General features: G+C 43.6%; 2 protein-coding genes across 4 annotated transcripts in view; both read right to left on the reverse strand.

The window, feature by feature from the left end:
• LOC103177072 (lysine-specific demethylase RSBN1L) overlaps positions 1-8749 on the reverse strand; it is a 38807-nt gene extending 30058 nt beyond the window's left edge. The window contains exon 1 of the mRNA XM_007891030.2: positions 8092-8749. Within this exon, the coding sequence (XP_007889221.2) occupies positions 8092-8749 (658 nt within the window). The remainder of the gene's footprint in view (positions 1-8091) is intronic.
• Positions 8750-14711: 5962 nt separating this feature from the next.
• Positions 14712-21456, reverse strand: part of LOC103176992 (protein tyrosine phosphatase non-receptor type 12) — a 71043-nt gene continuing 64298 nt past the window's right edge. For all 3 annotated transcript variants that reach the window (XM_007890904.2, XM_007890903.2, XM_007890905.2), the window contains exons 17-18: positions 18807-18932; positions 14712-15693 (exon numbers count right to left, since the gene is read on the reverse strand). In XM_007890904.2, coding sequence (XP_007889095.1) covers positions 15632-15693; positions 18807-18932 — 188 coding nt within the window. In that variant the 3' untranslated portion in view covers positions 14712-15631. The remainder of the gene's footprint in view (positions 15694-18806; positions 18933-21456) is intronic.

Genomic DNA, 21456 nt, shown 5'->3' on the forward strand with positions numbered 1-21456 from the left:
ACTGATCCGTAAATAAGCCATCCGATCGATCTGCTGCTCCTACCCCGAACACATGGCGCCAGGTGGCAGTGTCTCCACACTTCTCAGATCCAAATGCTCCAGAAGATCACCCAGCTCGAACAGATCACCTTCTGTCGACAGTATGAGAAGCTCCAGACATGATCGCTTTTCTTGAAATACTGTAGTTTTTTTTTTTGGGGGGGGTCAGCCTGGTGTCTGACACATTCGGAAACCCATTACGCTGCTTAAGACTATCCAAACCAAACTGAGAATTCCATGCATTCCACCTGCACATGGAAATCCCCAGAGATAGATTACTGGTATGGAATGCGCACTCTCTCCCTGGAGGGAAACATTCCTGCTTACCTAATTCCGGAAAGTATTAGGCGCAGGTTGGCAACAGTCGAGGACTGGGGACCCCAGAGTGTGTGTTGGTGTACTGCTGGAGTCTAATCAGCTAAAACCGCATGACTTGGCATTGATATCGCTTTCCTGCTGCTTGATCAGCTGGGAACACTACCCACTAGGGCTTGCAGGGTTAACAGGAGCTGAGTGGGATGACTCCCTGCCCCAGTGACGGCCTGCTGATGAGTCAGGCTCGCTGTGCTGTCATCAGCAGAAGGTCTCCTGGTGTGTCTGCCAGCAGCACAATATCATCCGCAAACAGAGTAGGTCAGACTCGCTGGTCACCCTCCAGTGAGCAAGGTCATGTGGTACGATGGGTGAGGCTCCTGAGGAGACGTGCATGTGTATCTGCTTTCAAGGATTGAGCAACCGCCTCTCTTAAAAAATGCTCAGTCCAGTGCCTGGTTTCACTCTCTCCTGCCCTTATCATAAGCCCTTTTTACATGATGTAAGCATTAAGCACCTATTTTGGATTATTTCAGTGTTCCATTGTTTGGAAGGAGTGGTAGAAACGAACACAAGTAGACAAGCGGACTGAACTTAATAATGCCTCAGAAAACTGATTAAAAAAGTGCCTTCACACCAATTTTACATCAATTCCATTATTAGGTCTCTAAGAAAATTTAGATGACATGCTTGGCAGTAGAATGTCAGAAGCAAACCAACCCTCTGTGGCAGTCTCGGTAGTCCAGTTAAAAGTTCTTCCTACACATAAAGTACTATGAAAGCACATACAGTAGAACATCACTAATCCAGTCACTCAAGGGATTGGGCAACAAGGACCTACTTAGTGAGATGACCTGATTACTGAAACAGGACGGGTGATTCAGGTCACTGATGTAATGTTAAGGGCATTGGTAATGGGCAATGGTGATGAACATTCAACAACCATACTTTGCAATCTTGCTAAAATAAAGGCATTGTCACATTTTAAAAAATGTGTCACGTAAACAAAAAGCTGTCATGTATTCAGCCTTCCTTTTGAGAATGCATCCAACTCGTGTTCTGCCAATACCATAGATCACAGCTAACTGTCTATGGCTTTTGCCCTCACTGTTTTTGATTAAGTCCACTCTCTCAGATGAGGACAACTCCTCCGTGGTGCCATGTTTATAGTATTTACCAAGAATTGGCCACAGGACCTCAGGTTAGGCTGCGGGCGAAGTCAATTTTCCGGAGCCCACTCTGCCCACAGTAGCAGCGTCAAGGAAACAGTGCAAGAAGCCCGAGGCCTAGCGCACTGCACAATTAGTAGCGGAGGGTGTTGCTGTAGTGTCCGCAATCAATGGCCGTTGTCCTGAATAGTGAGGTGCCTGGTTTACTGAAGCAGACAATGAAAGAGACTGTGAAAATGTGCCAGCAGTTGTGAGGTGGCTGGATTAATGTGACCGCAAACCGGGTGTCTCTTGTATATACACATGCAAAGAATAGCAATCAGCACAATAGTCACAAACCAGGATCCAAGCCTCTGCTTAGCTACTGGGCAGATGCGAATAAATGCCTGATACTTTTGATACCACTTGAAGCATCAAACTGATGAGCTTCAATGGCGAAGCCCAAACCCATATGTGGATGCGCACCTTCACCAAGTCAGTCTATTTTTTTTAGTCAGTTGGATGTCTGACACATGCAGAAAGCCATTACCGTTCTTAAGAGAATGTATCCCAGTGTATATGTACATGCCACCTACAAATTTCCCCCCGTCTCGAATGGAATCTGCATTTCGGAGGTTGATTGGAGCCAAGGCTTGCAAACCTCAGAGCGTGTGTTGGAATACTGAGATGACTGAAAGATTAACCAACTAAAAACATAAAGCTTGCAGTGAGGGCATTGCCTGGGAAGCTTCCAACTGCTTGTCCAGCTAGGACCACCCTACTCATTAAGGCTTTGGTTTGCAAGGTTAACAGGAGCCGAGTGGAAAGAAACCCTGCATCAGTGACATCCAATTCCTGCCGATGAGCCTTCAATGTTTAGCAAAAATTAAATTAATGCTGAATTACTTTTATTTCCTAATACACAGCACAGCAACAACTTGCAATTATATAGCACGCTTCACGCACGGGAGCATTTAACAGTGGGATTTGTAGATGAGCGTGAGGATCTTAAAACCGATCCGTTCTTTATAGGGAGCAAGTGGAGCCTGGCGAGGAGCTGGTAGGATGGGGGTTCGGAGCTGAAAGTACATCAGAGGGCAAACCTGCCAAAGGCCCACTTGTAAATTCACAAGCTGTAGCTTGTGAATGCACAGTCTATACTCTGTATCCACACTGACATTCGAATATGCCAAAATATAATAAATATGGTTACATTAATCAGTAAAAACTGGAAAGAATAGATAACAGGAAAAGATAGATTTCACTGAATGTATGAGGAAAATGATAATATTCACACAAGTAAAGTTTTCGGTGAGTCATATTCCAAATGTAAAATTGTTTATGCAAGTTCTGTACTCGACCAAAACTGCATCCTGAAACAGCTGTTCTTACTCCAAGCGTGCAGGCCGTCCAAATATTAGGTGGGACTGTGTAAAATAAAAGCACAGCTACACCCGTCATCTTCTCTAATGCCCTTTTTGTTGGCCTTCCAACCTCAACTTTTCACAAACTCCAGAAGATCCAAAACTCTTAAGGCCTGGCTCACGAGCACTCTCACCTCATCGTCAAAAGAATACAGGTTCAAGCCCCATGTCAGGAAATGTGAACTCATATAGTCTAGACTGACACTCCAATCCAGTGGTGGGGTGCATTGCTGGAGGCGCTGTCCTTTTGATGAGACATTAAACCAAGCTCCCGCCAGTCTGTTCAGACAATGTTAAAGATACCATGGCATGATTCAAAAAGAAAGGAGTTTCTCCCAGTGTCCCAGCAAACAACAACCCCCCAAATAAAACTGGTCATTCAGTTCATTGCTGTTTTGTGGGACATTGCTGTGTACAAATTGTCCTACCGCGTTCGCCTACAAAATAGTGTCACTACGCTTTACAGTAAAATCCTGTGAAGCGTACATTTCTTTCGGACGTGGAATGACATCAAGATGCCTCATTGCCATTGTCATACACCATCCTTGTGATTAGTTGCAGTCCTAACTTCCTGGAAAACCTAACTTTGAAATGCAGGGAACAAACAAGTCATTCTTAAGACACTAGAACACTTAAAAATTTGAAGTCAATGTCTTGGATTTGAAGATATCTTAAAAGCACAAACTAGTTAAGAATTTTGTGGTGTGGTTTCAATTTATTCAAGACAAGCCTCTCATGCCTGGACAGAAAGACTCTACGTAAAATCAATTTAGCAGTTTTAAACCAGCACCAACTGGCACAGTTCCACAGCAGTTTTCGCACATATAATTTCGCAAAATGCAGCTGTCTCATGCAGCGTTGGAGAGGAAGATGAAAATGTCCAATCGGTTTGATAGAATATTGTTAGTTCAAGGGAGATTTGCTTTGCTCCTTGCTTGTCCTGTACTTGACCCTGAAGCGCTTGATACTGACACTGGATACCAAATGTATAAAAGCTTTCTACTCAACATCTACATCATCTTGTTAGCTTGGCTCAGTAGTAACACTCATTCTCAGAGTCAGAAGGTTGTGGATTCAGATCCCACTTCAGGACTTAATAAATAATCCTTACATTTGATATAGTGGCAGATTACGCCATTGAGACATCTCGAAGGGCTTCAAAGGATAATACTGTAAAGTCGATTTACTGTATTGAACTCACACTGTCTAAGATGACACTTCAATGCAGCGCTATGGGGGGGGTTGCATTGTTGGAGGAATCACCCCTCAGATGAGATGTTAAATTGAGGTCCCATCTGCCTGTTCAGGTGGACGTTAAAGATCCCATGGCACTATGCAAAAAGAGAAGGGAGTTCTCCCGATATTCTGGCCAACGACCCCCCCCCCCCCCAAATAAAATCTGTCACTCACTCCAAGGCTGTTTGTGGAATACTGCTGTTAGCAACTGTGCGGTCACATTTGCTTACAATACAGTCACTCCATTTCCTGTGAAGCACTTTGAGACATCCTTCAGACGTGATAAGGTGCTATACAAATGCAAGGATTATTATTATCATCAAACACCTTGAGGAGCACACATTCAATCACATGTTTTAATGGGGTATGTAGAAATATAACTCCATTTCTTCTGTTTGTTGCATATTCTGCTTCAAAATAAATAATAAACTGCTTGAATAACTACGATGATGAATCTTTCAGTTTAGGCCTTTCAAAATTCTGTAGAATATCTGAATACTCAAATTTTGTAAGAGATCTTCTTTCCAAAAGTCAAATAAATGGATTTCATCAGTTAATATGGACACATTGCTAGATTTATCATAAAGTACTTGAAATATTTTTCTTAAATTTTAACAGAAAACACTAATGTGCTTACAACACTGAAATCAGCTTTGTGGATGTAGCAAAGTACAGTAGCAAGGCCTGGTCTGTATTTTCAAGATTGTGCAACACATTTTCTCATTCTCTTCGTTTGGGATCATTAAAAAAAAACTGCCCCATTGCACTGGGACGTCTTTCTGACGTGAAGGGCGCTATACAAATGTAATTTGTTGTTGTTCTTATTTTAAACTCAAAGATTTATATTTGAATTGTTTTGATACAATGCTTTATCAAGTAGGTGCATTTTAACCTAATCATCAGCTAACTTGAATTACCCACTATTATAGGACATAAATGGAGAATGCATAGGTGTATGTGATTTAGCAACTGTGCGGTCACATTTGGAAAGCCAGTAATAAATAAGAAGAATCCTGGCATTTGAATTAGTGCCTTGCAGGTTAGGAAAGCATCTCAAAGCACTTCTCAGGTTTTAGTGCCTTGAGTGTCGTGACAGTATTTTGTAGACAAACACAGGAGCCAAATTGCATATAGCAATGTCCCACACATTCTTACAATATAACCAATTTTATCTGGGGGATTATTGGCCAGGACCCTAGCTTTTCTTTTTGACAAGTGCCAGGGGAACTTCTCCATTTACCTGAACAGATGGAACCTCATTTTAACAACTCGTCCAAGTGTGTCAGTTTACACTAGAAGCTCAAAGTGCTGGGTGGGGCTTGAATGCACAACCTTCAGGATCAGACAATAGTGCTACCAACTCAGCCAGGTTGACAGTTCTTAATATGCTTTAAATGGGATAACTTAATCAGCCGATTAAATCTGCCAAGGACCATTAACTACTTACCAACACGTGGCAAAAGGATATTTTTGTTTGGCTAGTATGGTTAAAAACCTGATATAGGATCACTGGCTAATGAGAAGTCAGGCAAATGTTTTTTCACTGGTTAAAAGTATAAGTATTTATGACAAAGATAGGTTTGAACAATGGTGCTGTAAATAGTTAGAGAAAAGAAATTGTGTCCCCACAAAGCCAATGTCAGATAATTAGTACAGTAAGAATCTTCAAATATCCTAGTTTTTCTGCTCCTCTTTTCAGCTTTGGTAGTAGACTTCACAATGTGGCTCTTCATTTCTCCATCAGCCAAATGTTATTTTCTTTCAGCTGCAATACAGCTTTTTATATATTGTCTGGTCACTAACAGTCGTGTAACAAATCTGACCCACCTTCCTGTATTTTGTTTTACAAGTTTCTGCTGCTCTCCAAACAAAAGGTCAGTTGAACAAGCAACCTTGTTTGATGCAACAGCTAACAGTAGGTGGACATACATTTCCAGTGACTTCCCTCCCTGTGGACAAATTCCAATGCACATAGGAAATCATGGAACGAAAAATCATTTGAGACACCAAACTCCTTCTGCAGACCATGTACAACACGCCCTATGAAAGACTACCAAACTTTAGGGGGCAAGTTCCACAAAATTGCTTCATGACCCCCAAAGGTACCAGAAAATGTTGCTTTTTATTATATGATTTATTATATCAATTACTTTCAATAGAATTTTCTCATGTCGTGGAAGTACAAGAAGCAATGTGGTCGTAAGAGTATTCAATACCTCCTTACAACCATCAAACGTGGCCTCAAACAATAGGCATCTTTAAGTGCTATGGGACGTCCTCCTGATGCAAATTTGTATTGTATTTTACCTTTAATGTAATTTTGTTGTTGTAGAAAAGTTGAACAATGTAATAACTGCTTTTTGGGGGAATTTCACATATCAATTCGTTCAACGTGAAAAATACTTTTTTCTAATTTCTAGTTTCACCTGAGATGCTTTCACGATGAAATTCAACCATTCCATTGGACTTGTGTAGGGTAACAATAATCTAAAAAAAAGTCTAGAGGGAAACTGCAAGACAAACTGTGGAAATGATGCATTATCTAGCCCGGTTTCCAAAACAACCCCGTTAGAACAAGTTCAACCCAGCTGACCAGTGAAAAGCTTCACTCGCCACAACATAAGCAAGTTCTCAAGTACTTCTGAACAGTCAAAACACTGCAGAATCCATCCATGGAATCTGGAGGATGAAGACCTTTGGCAGTTATTCCCCCACAAACCAAAAAAAAAAGTCCTTTACACCTCTGACATCAATATCCCTAGAACGGACTGAACGTTAGTGTCAGAATAGTCTCATCGCATCGAGATTCCCCCAAAACAAATCGCAGGTCTGCCATGTTAGAAATAAACTACCACAACAAGTAAACGACAAGTGAAAACCGCACAGTAACAACTGGGGTAGAGAATTTTTTGAACATAAAAGTAGGTTCAAAAATGTCCGTAGGTTATGAGCTAAAATATTTCCTCACCAGGCAATAAGGTAAAACATTGATCGACTTCATGTTTTCAAATTTAAGTCAGAGGTCCCTCGAAGTTCACTTGTGGTGGTCTACACATGTTTTTTTTGGGGGGTGGGGGGAAAATAGATAAAATAGTCTACGTACAAACAGATAAGGAACTTTGATCAACTTCAGTGGACAATTCCTAACCTTAAACCATTTGAATCTCAAGTCAAACGCTGACATGAGATTTTAGGACGAATTACCCCCTGGAAAGAAAAAGGCCTTCGGAAAGCGCTGCGGCGCGGTGCGGTAGGTCAACACCACGTTACTTACTACCTACAGCACCGACCGTAAGTCGTCCTAAAATCTCATGTCAACGTTGACTGAAATTCAAACGGTTTAAGGTTAGGAATTGTCCGCTGAAGTCGATCAAAGTCCCTCATCTATTTGCACGTAGACTATTTTATCTATTCCCCCCCCCCCCCCACACCCCAAAAAAAAAACATGTGGCCTCCACTTCAAGGGGGGGGGGGAGGTAAAGCAAGTCCCTGGAGATGGCCCTCTCTAAAAAAAAGCAGGTGCTCGAGGAGATTTCTCGTGACATTTCCTGATTTCAGGAGGTGCTGTGTGTGTGTGTGTGTATATAAAATATATATATATATATATATATCCATGTCCAGCTCTGCTCCACCGACTGGCGCCAAAAAAAATCATTTGGGAACTGCGCATAACACACACTACACACACACACACACAACACTACAGTAACTCCATTGAGTTTGCAGTCAACATTACAGGAGAGAGAGAGAGAGAGAGAGAGTGAGTGAAGCCAAGGAAAGAAGGGAAGGAAAGATCAAGAGAGAGAGAGAGAGAGAGAAAGAAATCCTCCCCCCACACCCCTCACCCCCCACCTCCAGTTCACGACCTGAAGGAAGGAAGGAAGGAAGGAAGGAGGGAAGGAGGGAGAGAAGGGAAAAAGGGGAGACTTTACCTTTCTGGAGTAACTTGAGGTCGCCGTTCTCTTTCTTGACCCTGTGCTTCCTCTCCTTCTCCTTGTCCCTGTTGTTGTTGTACTTTTCCCTGGGAAGCTTGTGGGCTTTGAAGGAGTGGAGGTAACCGGCGCTGCTGTAGACAGGAGGAGGAGGAGGAGGAGGGGGTGGAGGTGGTGGAGGGAGAAGAAGGGGCCGAGGAGCCGCTGTGGCCTTTACCTCCTTCGCCCCCCTGGAGCCGTCTCCCGTCTCCGCACAGCGTTTGGCCGCGTTGTTGTTGCCGCCGCCGCTGCCCTTCTCGTGCCTCTCTCTGCCTCTGCCGTCGCTGCCCTTCTCCCCCGGCGGCAGGAACCCACCCGCCGCCGCCCCCCCTGTGCCTGTCCCCGCCGCCGCCGCCGCCGCCCCCGTCCCCGCGCCACGCACTTCCACTCTGGCTTTACCGTAAGCCTCAGACGGCGGCGGCGGCGTCGTCGTCGGCGGCGGCGGCATCATTCTCCTCTTCTTGGCCGAGGCGACAGGCCGCAAAGCCGGGTTCACTTTCATGAAGTCGCCGCCCCCGGGGACAGGGGCCGGGACCGGGGCTGTCGCGAGCTCCGCCGGCCGCCGCTCCTCGCTCTCGCTTTTCTCCACCACGACACGCACATAACTCAACTGCGCCATCTTAAACCCGAGGCGGAGGGATTAAAAAAAACTCGCTCGCGCGCGCGCGCTCTCTCTCTCTCTCTCCCGCTCGCTCGCTCGCGATGTTAACGCTTGTTTGTGTGCGGCTGGAGGCGACCTGTCCCTGACGTCAGGGCGCCGGCACGTCGCGCGTCCCCCGATTGATCCGCGCTTACGTCAATAGCAACCTCCGAACGTGCCTGCGTTCGTTCGTTCGTTCGCGCTCGCACGCACGCACGCACGAGGAAGGTCACGTGGCTGGAGCCAGCCGGACTGTGGCGGGAGAGGAGGCGGGCGGGACTTCCGCCGTCACGTTGGGCACGGCCGAATCGCTTGGCGGAAGGCGGGACTTCCGCCCTCGCGTTCAAGTGACAGGACGATCGGGCGAATGAGGGAGGCGGACGGGCGGTCGGTGCGACGTCGAGTGGAGCTGATTTAGGTCCTGTCAGGTCAAAAGTGAGCGGCAGAAATCGCAGGGCGTGTGTGTGTGTGTGTGGAGAAGGTGGTGGGGGGGCGGTGAGGAGATAAAATGTTTCAAAGACTGGAAAAGAGGCTGTTTTTTGAATTGAAATGTGTTTGCTTTTAAAAAAAAAGGTGTCAGGAACCGTAACGGGGGGGGGTGTTGATAGAAAGATGACATACATATATATTTATTATATAGCTTTGAGGACCGCGGAGTGATTGAACAGCTGACGAGCCGGGCGGGGGAGGGGCCGAAGTGGGGGCGGGGCCGAAGTGGGGGGCGGGGCCGAGGTGGGGGGGGTGGGGGGGGCCGAAGTGGGGGGGGCGGGGGCCGAAGTGGGCGGGGCGGGTCCCGCTGTCACGTGGTCACCGCTTGTCATGTCCAGTGACGTGGGCAGGAGAAGCTCCGCCCCCTCAGCTGTCAGAGGGAGTCCGACATGTCCGTCACACTGATCCCCCATCGCCATCGTCACCGTCCTCCTCCTCCTCCTCCTCGCATTCGATCCCGGTCCCTCGTCATCGCCATCGAGACGTCCCGTCAGCGCTTCTCAGGGTGAAGGCGAAGTGACCCGGGTACGAGGCTCCGGCACTGCCTTCCTCACTCGCTCCCTCCCTCGTTCAGGTCTCTGCTGAAGACCCTTCTTACCGACCGCGCCTTCGGTCACCTTTCCCCCCTCCCCCCACCCCCACCCCTCCCCCCGGGATCCATTACTGAGAAGCGCTCTGAGACGCCGTCCGGCGCGGAGGGCGCTATATAAATCCAAGCTGTTGTTGTATTTTGCGGGCGGTTGCGCCCCGGCCCCCAGCGTCCCCCGCAAACAGCCCCACAGGTGGATGGAGCGACCACTTCATGACCGTTTTTGTTTTCAACAGGAATTATTACCACCGGAAAAGTGACCCGAACGACCGGGTTCCTGCCGACTGCGAGGGTAAGCAGAGGCGTGTGCGTGGCGTAAGGGAACTTGCCCAACGTTTCGTCCCGACCGAGGAATCGAACCCACGTCTCTCACGCAGCGAAGCGAGCGCTCTAACCACTGAGCGACAGGACATTCAATTGGTTTGTTATCGAACGCTAATAATCTTTATATTTGATCTCGCCGTCAGCTTGGCTGTTGGTAGCACAGTGGCCTCTTGAGTAAGAACAACTACTTGCACTTATATAGCGTCCTCCACGCAGGTTAGCGTCTCAGAGCGCCTAACAGTGGCAGAGCCTGACTCCGAGCCGGGGGGGGGGGGGGGGGGGAGTGGGCGGTAAGCACAGTTGAAGAGAAAAGTTTTCAGGTGGGATTTGAAAGGAGCGAGAGGAGCAAGGCAGAGGGATTGAGGGAGAATGTTCCAGAGTTTTTTTGGGGGGATGTAGTGGCCGAAAGTATGATCTCCAATGGCGGGATGGAGGGTGCGAGGGCGAGCAGGAGGCCTGTGCCAGTTGAGTGAAAGTGCCGGCTGGTGGATTGGGGAGTGAGGAGGTCGGAGAAATAGGGCGGTGCCAGAGAGTGAAGGGATTTGAACATGAGTGTGAGGATCTTGAAGTCGAACCGTTCGGTAATGGGGAGCCAGTGGACCCGGGGCCAGATCTGGTGAGATGTGGGTACAGAGTTTGGTCCGGGTTAGTATGCGGGCGGAAGAGTTTTACAGTAGTTTATTTAATAAGAACAGCAAAGTCTGTACTCTGGATTTTTTTTTACTATTAAAATAAATGGTATCACAACGTTTTGGTCAACAAGACAAGAAGATTGCATTTATACAGCACCTTTCACGTCGGGAGGACGTCCCAAGGCGCTGGACAGTTGGGTCGGGTCCCGAGCAGGGGGGAAACGGTCAGGGTGAGGGGAGGGAGCGAGGAGGGGGTAGAGAGTCGAGAGGGGAGCTGAAGGCATGGTCGAAGAGAAAGGTCTTGAGACCGGCCTTGAAGGAGGAAAGGGAAGAAGCGGCGAAGGCACTGGGGGATAGAGTTTCCAGAGCCTAGCGGCTGAGAGCCCAGCCATCGATGGTAGGGCGGTTAGGGCGGGGGATGTGGAGCAGACCGGAGCCAAGCTGGAGTTTGGGACACGACATGTGTATGTAACTGACAGGATGGTGGAAGACAAACTGGATGGACCTTGGCCTTCTTTTGCTTAGCAAATTCTTATGTTCTTACATCCTAAGGCTGTGGGTTCAAGCTCCACATTTGTGCCCTTGAAGTCTAGGCTGACACTCCAATGCAGTTCCTGGAGGTGCTGTCGTTCAGGTGGACGTTAAGTAGCCCACAGCACGAGTTTCTCCTGGTGTCCTGGCTGACAATTCACCTCATGGTTGTTTGTTGGACATTGCGGTGTGCAACGTAGCAGCTACCTTTGCCTGCAAAGGGGCTCCGGGATGGAGTTCCAAGGGGTGGGTGCAGAAATGTTAAAGACCCGACCTCCGATGATGGAGAGGACAGGGCGAGGTGGTGGAGCAGGCCAAGTGTCACGTTTGGACTTTGACCTCACAAGTCGAGGCTGACAATATATCCTGGAAAGCACTTTGAGGTGACCTCTTGACATGAAAGATGCTCTAATGTATAATAATCCTTGCATTTGATTTCACATCATCAAGACCTCTCCAGGTATGTTGGAGGATTTTATTGGACTGTATTTGTAGGTAAATATGGCAATTAATCTTAAATTTAATTGACATTTGTCAGGCTCTCCAAGCAGACAACGGTGTTACAGTGAAAATCGCTGTCTCTTCACAGGTTACGATTAGCTGTCCACACAACATGGTCAACTCTAGCAATAGGAATCCGAGAGTGACAACTCCTGGGAGTGATCAATAACAGAGTGTGGGAACAGTAATTGACAACTAGATATTTTTTTAAAATCCAGATACAACAACAAATTACATTTGTACAGTCGGGAAGGCGTCCCAGGGAGCTGGGTGTTTAGTGTATACCAACAGTGCATAGCATTTTTTTTTAAATGGTCATTTCACAAGAGCAAGTTCTACAAATAATTTTCATTAACGTGTACCAATTTGCAAGAAAGGGAATAAGTGCCAAAAGACAATCAAATGAAAATTAACTGATTATCTATATTTTACTGTACATTCGTTTTGATTAACCGGAAAAAAGGTATTAAGCACTTTGTGTATGGGTGAAGATTCCACACGTGAAAATAGTGAATGAACAGGGTCAGTTTTTATTTTATACATTCACAGTACATTTAGTTTACTGCTGCATAATAACAATTTCACATCAGGAAACTAAAACAGATTGTGGATCTACAAATGTTAGTGTGCATCTATAGTGCTTTCAATGGAAACTGTTGTGAAATGCAATCATCAAGTCAAAGATTTCATTCTACAGATAAAATGCAGATACTGAAAGAAATATTGGCATGGTACAGTAGTTCTGAAAGGGTTTCTTTCTGGATTTCATAAACCTTCTAGTCATCACATCCCAGTTTCAGGGTTGTCAGAATTCGTGAATTCAGTTCAGCAATTAGATTTTACTGTACTTTTATAATTGATACACTTTAAATAACCCATTTTCAGTTTCAGCTTTTAAAACAAATATTCTATCAAAATAAAGCAATGGTATAAAGTTATGCAGGGCTATCCTGATAACTGCATGTAATCCATCAAATTTTATAATTTTTACAAATGACGAAGTGAAAACTACTGCTAAGATGCAAAATAGATTTTTCAAAAACATGCATTACAACTGTGTTAAAGTGTGTTGGAAAATAATTGTATAGTTGTCCATAGGAAGGAAGGCAATAACAAAAGCCTGTATCTGAAGTTCTGGAAAAACAGAGATGCAAGATTGATTATTGTTAACAGTATTGGCTTTGATGATTCCTTGTTAAAGTGATGCTGTAAATGTGAATGTATTCATTCAGCTATTGTATGTACTCTGAAATAAGATCGCGACCGAACGTTGACTTGTTCTAGTTATAAGGCTCCAGTAGGAATTTCACTTTTTTTAAAAATAAACCATTAGCTTGTTTATTAATATCTACCATCCCCAAAACTAGATTGCCAGCTTCATTTTAAAACAAACCTTTCACACTACTCACTGGGCAATCCATTACATTACTTAACTACAATCTTAGTTATGATGTACAATCTCAAGAAAACATTATTCGCAAACCTGAATTTTGTGGTGAAAATTAATACTGAAAAATAAGCTTGCTATACAACTAGCTGCAACAGGGTTTAAAAGCTTAATTGCGGTTTTGAAAACGGATGTCATTTAATCTAAGGTATTGCAATTCAATTATCCCTACATTTATCCTACTCAAGACAAACTCATTAAAATGTGTTTTGGCTGAGAATTTATATCTTCAAAAGTAAATCCTAAAACCTCAGAGTATAACACCATCTACAATCTTTTAAACATTCAGTGTGCCTCCAACAATTAATTCATGTTTTTGACCTCGCTCCAGGCTGACAATTAATTGGGCTACTTCTATGACAGAATTGTCTTTTAAACTTCCATTGCCTGACACGTGGTCAGGCTAGTTTGTCATTTAAAATAGTTAAGAAAGTTTCTACCACGACTGGAAGTTAGATAAAATTTTAACAGATTGGAGGTAGGTAAAATAGGAAGATAATAAAACCAAGATAATGGATAAAATGGTTAAAACAAGTTTTGACTGTTGGAATAGCTATTATGTTTTATTCAAAGGTTAGCTGAAAACTTGCACGATCAACTGGCACCTTGAGACGATGTCTCAAAAATGAAAAAAAACAAAGAATTCTGATCAACATTTTAATTAAAAAAAAACTATTGTAGATAACTTGGTTCTGATTGAAAGGCGTCCTGAAGCTGACCGTTTGGGTCCAAACGTATCCAATAGCTTATGTCAATTCAATTCCCTCACATTGTTGGGATATGTAGTGGTAACTCAGCTCAGCATCTGTTTGTAACAAAAGTTTTCAAAACAGAAGTAGACTAAAACAATTAATTTAATTAACTATTAGTATATTTTTGAAAGTTTAGTGGCGAATCCCATTTTAAATTGCCACCTGTGACACATTATTATTATAGCATATGGTAAAACAAATACAAATACACCCTCCTGTTTCACCACTACAGTTTAATGATATATTGATCATTCAGCTTGTTCCCATCCAATGAATTGTAGATCACTTAATGTTACTTTAAACTCATCTTTCCATTGTGAAGATTAAATAACAAATATAAATTTAAAGAGATAACAAATAACCAAATAGTTCATGAAGTGCTAATATTCCATGTTGGCAGACAGCTTATCTGAGATTTGACCTCTAATTCCTATAACTGTAATAACATTTTGTGGAAAATATAATGACTTCTAGAGGCATTGTGAGACAAGTAGAAAATTATTTGTAGCCCTTTTTTTTAAAAAAAGCAAGAATGCTGCTCATTCACACTTACATAATGGCGTGATTAAGAAATTAAAACTTATCTAAACATAACATTTGAACAGTTTGATAGGTGACTCAACAAAGCAAGAAGCCATTATGCGTTTGAATCCTTAGAAGCAACACAACAAACTAGTTTGCTTAAAGATCTTTACTGACAGGTCAATACAACGTAAAATACAGGTCTTTTTGTGGCTGATAGTCTTCTTGCCCCAAACGTGCACATGCACAAACAAAATGCATGTGTGATGTTAACAGAACTGCATACTGTTCGAAGGCACTTACTAAATTCAAGGCCGAATGAACAACAAATCAAAGCGGGATTGGTTATTAACACAGCATATAATATAAAAATATCCTTTTGCTTACAATTTACAAATGTATTATTACAATCTCAACCCCTGTTAAACTGCAAGCTGGCTGCTCATTTCCAGCAGTTAAGAACACCTGAAAGAATTATTTTCTATAACTTCAGGGCAAATAATTTACAAAAATGGTACACAAAAAAGTTTTAGATCATGCACAGATTTCTTACATCTTCTGTTAAGAATATTTAATGCCTGCAACATTGTCAATTATATACCTACCTGCCCTGTACATTTATAAAAGAGTAATGCACATAGTCATAGTTTCTGCAAGTTAGCAAAGAATAACTGTCCACAGACTCCCTATTTATACTTATTTTACTGTATTAATATACAATCCTACAAGCAGTGTAACAAATTCCACAAAAAATTAAGGCCTGTAATACTTTCTGCAGACTTTCTTTACGTCTTAATACTTTTCTGAAGTGTGAAGTAAGGCAGGTAAAAATGGTCCCAGCAGAGAGAGATTTAGCACCGAAATCCACACCCTCGGAAGGTTCTTTATTTAGCAAGTTACAATAGTTGTGAAACATGTACCATTCTGCAACTGAAGAGACGTCTAAATTGCTCTTGCTTGGTTAGTAAAGAAAGATTGTGTTTAGTGAGTGCGAATATTTTTTGTATCTATTCAGTCCTTTAGTGGCACTTGGACGATACGCGGGTACTATGGTCCACCTGAACATCTGCTCCATCATGTCCACTCAGAAGGGGGATCTCTTGGTCCTTTGGGCTTTGTGTAGCGATTATTGAAGCCTGCAAATCAGGGACAAACAACCATTTGTCAGCTGGCATTCTCCATGAAGCTTTTATAATAGACTACTTGCTTGTACGTAAACTCATAACATGAGTAATGTTCAGTGACATAGTGAAAATAAATTGTTTCCAAATAGGACATACGTCCGTCCAACTAATTCTTTAATGTGGAGTCCTGTAGCTCAGTGGTTAGAGCACTCGCTTTGCAAGTGAGAGACCTGAGTTCAATTCCAGGCAGAGGGCGAAACCTTGGGCAAGTTTCCTTACTCCACACAGAGCCTAATAATAATCCCTCCAAAACCAAAAACAATAATAAATTGGTCATTTTCAATCAACGACTGTTTGTGGGACATTGCTGTGCGCAATTGGCTGCCGCGTTCGCCCACAAATATACAGTCAATTCACTTTACAGTGTGTTCTGTGAAGCGCTTTGGGACGTCCTCCCGACGTGAAAAGCGCTATATCAAATGCAAGGATTATTATTATTATTATTATTAATGGGACCCGACGAGAGTCGGCTGGTTTGTGTTAAGCTCATTGAACAAGCAACAATTTCAAAAATGTTGCCACTTTGACTCAATTGTGTGCAAATGTGATCATTTTGACAATCTTTTTTAATTTTCAAAAACATGCAGTTGTTTGTACTGAGTCAAAACAAACTACAGTTTCTGAACTGTGCAGTTTCCTGGATCGTGACCGGGCTACCAGTAAAGTTTCTTCAAACGGTTTCACAATTCCTATGTTGGGAGAGGGGAAAAAGTGGCAATAAATTCAATGAATGTATGTAGGATTGAGCTCAGCTGTGATGCTCCCCCACACTCGAATACTTTGAACTCAATGAATAGACTCGCACATGAAAAATCACCCGTATCAGGGCTCTTGACCTTTCCTTCTCACTTGAGTCGTTTTCTGGCTAATAACAGTCCTTGCATTTGATATAGCGCCTCATTGCAAAGGCACGGTCTAAGAGGAGGGTCTTGAGAGTCTCACATGAATCTGACGTGTGCCTTGTTTTGCCCCGTGGAAGTAAATAAAGTCTTTTTGAACTTTTGATTTCCTGAATTCATACGAATATGTCGTAGCATTGAAAATTCAGGTGCAATTCTCAAAAATCACATTGATGATACTATTTATTGTCAGATTTAGGTTGTGATTGTGACAGTAAGACGAGAAACAGAAAATGAGCAATCACTCTTCCCACCATATCCGTTAATTTGCGAAAGGCTAGTTCCTTTCTGGCTTGGTGTTTTCATGCATGTCGGTTCTTGCACAACAATATTTCATTGCAGAGCCACCACAAGCCAGGCTTACAGCAAAATTAGTTTGGAGGAAGTTTTAAAATGATCCAGGAATGAAGTTCACATTACAGTGGTAAATGAGCACATTGATAGTACGGGGTGATCAAAAAGTCTTATTTTTCAAACTATTATCTAAAAAAAACATTTCTTTACGACTTATTAGATATTGCAATGGAATCACGACTTCTTGGTCACCCTTTAGATATACAATTGCTTGCAGTTCTCCACTCTGTCCTAGCTGGGACCAAGCTCTAAACATCTGACCCTACAGTCTGAATCTGTTACTTGGCCACGACTCAACCAGTAACACTGCATATTGCATCGGCGCAGCAACTTTGAAAACTTTTGCTTAATGTGGTAAAACCCAATGGAGTGCCTACTGATTGCAAGACTTAAGAGGCAAGAGAAATTTCTCGAATTCTATTAATGGAAAAGAAAATTCCAGAAACATTTTCCTTTACAGTATTTTCCCAAACAGAACCAAAAAATACTTACAACATGAAAATGCCATGTTTACAGGTTTCTTACTCCTTACTAGTCTGGTGACTTGTTACTGAATGAGTACCATTCACCCCAGAGTTCCTCAAGTCCTTAATGGCAAAGGAAACCTTTAGACAGTACAGGAAATGAACAACTCAAAGAAAGAGCTGGATGTTTTGGCATACACAGCCAGAATTCTTTGCCCGTGATTGGGATTGGGTAGTGCAAATATTCACACAGGGTAGTGGAAATACTCAATGTCTCCTCTCTCCCCCCACCGCTGAGATCTCTCATCAAAGTAGCCAAGCAGAATAGACATCGAACACCAACGATCCTTTATTCACAAGAATTTCTCACTAGGTATTTTGTGTGCAGATTGTCTTAAAGGGACTCTCCAGATTATAGAAAAACAATCGGGTACTTTCTTTGAGAGGGTACCTCATCAACAGAATTGTACAAAAGTAAACTGGTTAAAAATTATTAGCATCAACTCTAATAACGCGAAAGATGTTAATGCTGGTCATGGAACTGATTTGCCTTTTCTAACGCCGCATCAAGTACCATGCAACACAATAACTGTGAATTAGAGGCAGATTAAAACTCCTACACTGTTCAAATAAACAACACAATTCCTTTAAAAACACATCTTCTACTTCACTAATGTGACATTTCATCACCCACCCAACCAAACCATCTTCATGTTCCAGTCAATTTGAAAAAGTGAACTAAATTTGCATGGAGTGTGTTAATGGACAAGGAAGGTATAAAATAGTTTGATTAACAATACTGTGTAGTGGCAAGATGTCACAGTATGTTCAAACCATACCATACCAGGGAATGGTAATTCACATGACAGCTGCATCTCAGCTGGGCTGTCCAGGAGGCAAAAAACAGATGATCCTCGCACCCCAACCATCACCACCAAGGGGAAAGTTGGAAACATATGGTATGGATGTCTTGTTTCTCCAAAGGCACAGTTAGTTTTGCGTCTCCCAATGGTCAGCTATAGAGTAATGCTGGTGGCAGCCCTGAGTACAGAATGGTAGCTTAGCTGAGAATGTTTAATAAAATCTTTGTACAATCAATAATTTTGTTGTGGGACAGAATTAAGTTATTAACACATATCAGCTCAGGGTGGGGAAACACCACAGACTTCAGCGCTTCGCTGACGTTTCTCAATAAATACCCTTTAGGCCTTCTCTCAGAGGATTAAACACAATGACAACTTTCTATTTATAAAGCGCCCTTCACGTGAGCTATCGTCCCGGAGCGCTACACAAAGCATAGAAAGTATTGCAGTGCCACTGCCTATTTCAATTAATGATGTGCGCTCACCTAAATCTGAACCGCGTGATCTACTTTTCGAATTTGTTTCTGCGGACTGTCCCATCTCCGGCCTTGTGGTAGCTTTCATTCCTGTACAACCCGATGATCTCCCACCATCACCCGCCTCAGGGTATTCTGAAAGGAAATTTACTCACAATGAATCAAGTCTCACGCACAAACAACTACTTGCAATTGAGTTAAAAAAAAACTGGACAAACACCTCTCTGACGTGTTCGCAATTAAATTGTACATGGCTAAAAATCTACAATTAACTGCACTACAAACAGAGCTGCAAATTTTCCAAATGGGTGTATATTTGGATTGATCTTGATTCAAGTGCTCCGAGACACTGCCCCGGTGAAGGGGGCTATACAAATGTAAGGTGTTGATTGCAATCCCATTCTCCATTGTGTTGGTTCTTTACTGTTCTCTGAAAATAGTGAAATGTTGAGTTCCTTCAATTTCGGGATGTTATTGAACTGTTTTTACTGCTTAGTTTGAGAGGAAAATACATTGCATTCCTCAGCTCCTCTTTTGCTGCATTTAATCGCAGCCAGCACCGACAGTAGGCAACACCACAAGACAAAGGATGCAGCGCTGCAGCCTCTAAAGGCACAAAGTACTATCTCCAGAGAACTTTTACTGCATCTCAACAACAACAAAATTACATTTGTAAAGAGCCCCCTTCATGTCAGGAGGACGTCCCAAGGCACTGGACAGACAGAGTTACATACCCAAGCTGGGGGTCAGGGAGGGTGGAGGCCAGTGGGGGGGAAAGCAGCGAGATCGAAAGCACGGTCGAAAAGGAGGGTCTTGAGACGGGTCTTGAGGGTGGCAAGGGAGGGGCGAGGTGGAGGGACTGTGGGATAGAGTTCCAGAGGGAGGGGGCAGAGTGGCAGAAGGCCCGCCTGCCAATAGTGGGGCGAGCGAGGTGGGGGATGTGAAGCAGGCCGGAGCCCGCTGAGCGGAGGAACAGGGTGGAAGGAAGTTAGGAGGTCGGAGAGGTAGGGGGAAGCAAGACCATGGAGGGCTTTGAAGGTGAGGACAAGGATCTTTGTGGAGTCCTGTAGCTCAGTGGTTAGAGCACTCGCTTTGCAAGTGAGAGACCTGAGTTCAATTCCAGGCAGAGGGCGAAACCTTGGGCAAGTTTCCTTACTCCACACAGAGCCTAATAATAATCCCTCCAAAACCAAAAAAAAACAATAATAAATTGGTCATTTTCAATCTACGACTGTTTGTGGGACATTGCTGTGCGCAATTGGCTGCCGCGTTCGCCCACAAATATACAGTCAATTCACTTTACAGTGTGTTCTGTGAAGCGCTTTGGGACGTCCTCCCGACGTGAAAAGCGCTATATCAAATGCAAGGATTATTATTATTATTATTGAACTGTATCCTCTGTGTGATGGGAAGTCAGTGGAGTCGGCAAGGATGGGGGTGATAGGGTCATGGAGCCTAGTGAAGGAGAGGACATGGGCTGCAGGGTTCTGGATGATCTGCGGCCTATGGAGGGAGGGGTTGGGGAGGCCGACAAGCAATGAGTTTGCATAGTCGAGCCTCGATGTAATGAAACGTGTAATAGGGTTTCGGCGGCCTGCGGTGTGAGACAGTGGCGGAGCCGGGCGACATTGTGGAGGTCAAGGAAGGCAGAACGGGTCATGGCGCAGATGTGGGGTAGAAAGGGATAGTTGAGGGTCAAACAAGACCCCAAGGTTCCGGACTGGCTTAGCGAGGTGGAGTTGTAATAATATCTCAAGGCAATAATGGAAGACACCAAAATAAAGATTGACACTTCCAGAGACCTCGGGTATTATTTTATTCAGGTCAATAACTCTCAACCTATTTCTGCTGGCCAGAGAAATTTACAGCACAGAAGGCTTTTTCAGCCCATCGTGTTTGTGTTGGCTTCTGAAAGAGCAATCCATTTACCTGCCTTCCCCCACCCCCCACTGCCCTGCAAATTATTTCTTTCTAGATATCCATCTGGTTTCCTCTTGAATGCTAACGTGGACTCAACCTCAACCACAGCACTTAGCAGGATCCAAAATAAAGTGTTGTGTTTCACATCTTGTAAATTGCATAGAGTTGGCCTTTGTTAATCCAGCAATACAGGTAATGAGTATGTAGTCAGAGGAAGTTTAGAATGTACATTCTTCTCAAACTGGAGAGACAGAGGAGCGGAACAGCAACTTCATTAACATCCTGAACCAGATGAAAGTCAACATTTGAAATTATTAACGAAAGAAGAGCCAATCCAACCAGAAGCCAGGTGACAACATCCAAACTGTACAGAGCAATGACCTCTCCAGAATGCACCAAGAGCAATAACCTTCCAGAACAATCATTTCAGATCAGTGTTAGAAAATAGTTCAATCCAGGATCAGGATTCATGTCCCTCCATTTTCAAATCCCCACGATCACTGCAATAGCCTTGGCTTTGAAAGGTCATATTTACACAATGTGGAATTTAAAAAGCTGCTGATTGTTCCATCTCACATGGGTGAAAACTGGATGCAGGAATCACGTCCCATTTATTTTCAGATGATTTGTAAAGCTTAGTTATCCAGTCAGCAGTTTTATGGGTTTAATCTCAAGGAAAACAGCTGGACAAAACCTTCAGCCATTTGATGTCCAGGTGTTCCTATCGGAATGTGCAGGC

The sequence above is a fragment of the Callorhinchus milii genome, unplaced genomic scaffold (genome assembly GCF_018977255.1).
Source record: "Callorhinchus milii isolate IMCB2004 unplaced genomic scaffold, IMCB_Cmil_1.0 Scaffold5, whole genome shotgun sequence".
Classification (NCBI taxonomy): domain Eukaryota; kingdom Metazoa; phylum Chordata; class Chondrichthyes; order Chimaeriformes; family Callorhinchidae; genus Callorhinchus; species Callorhinchus milii.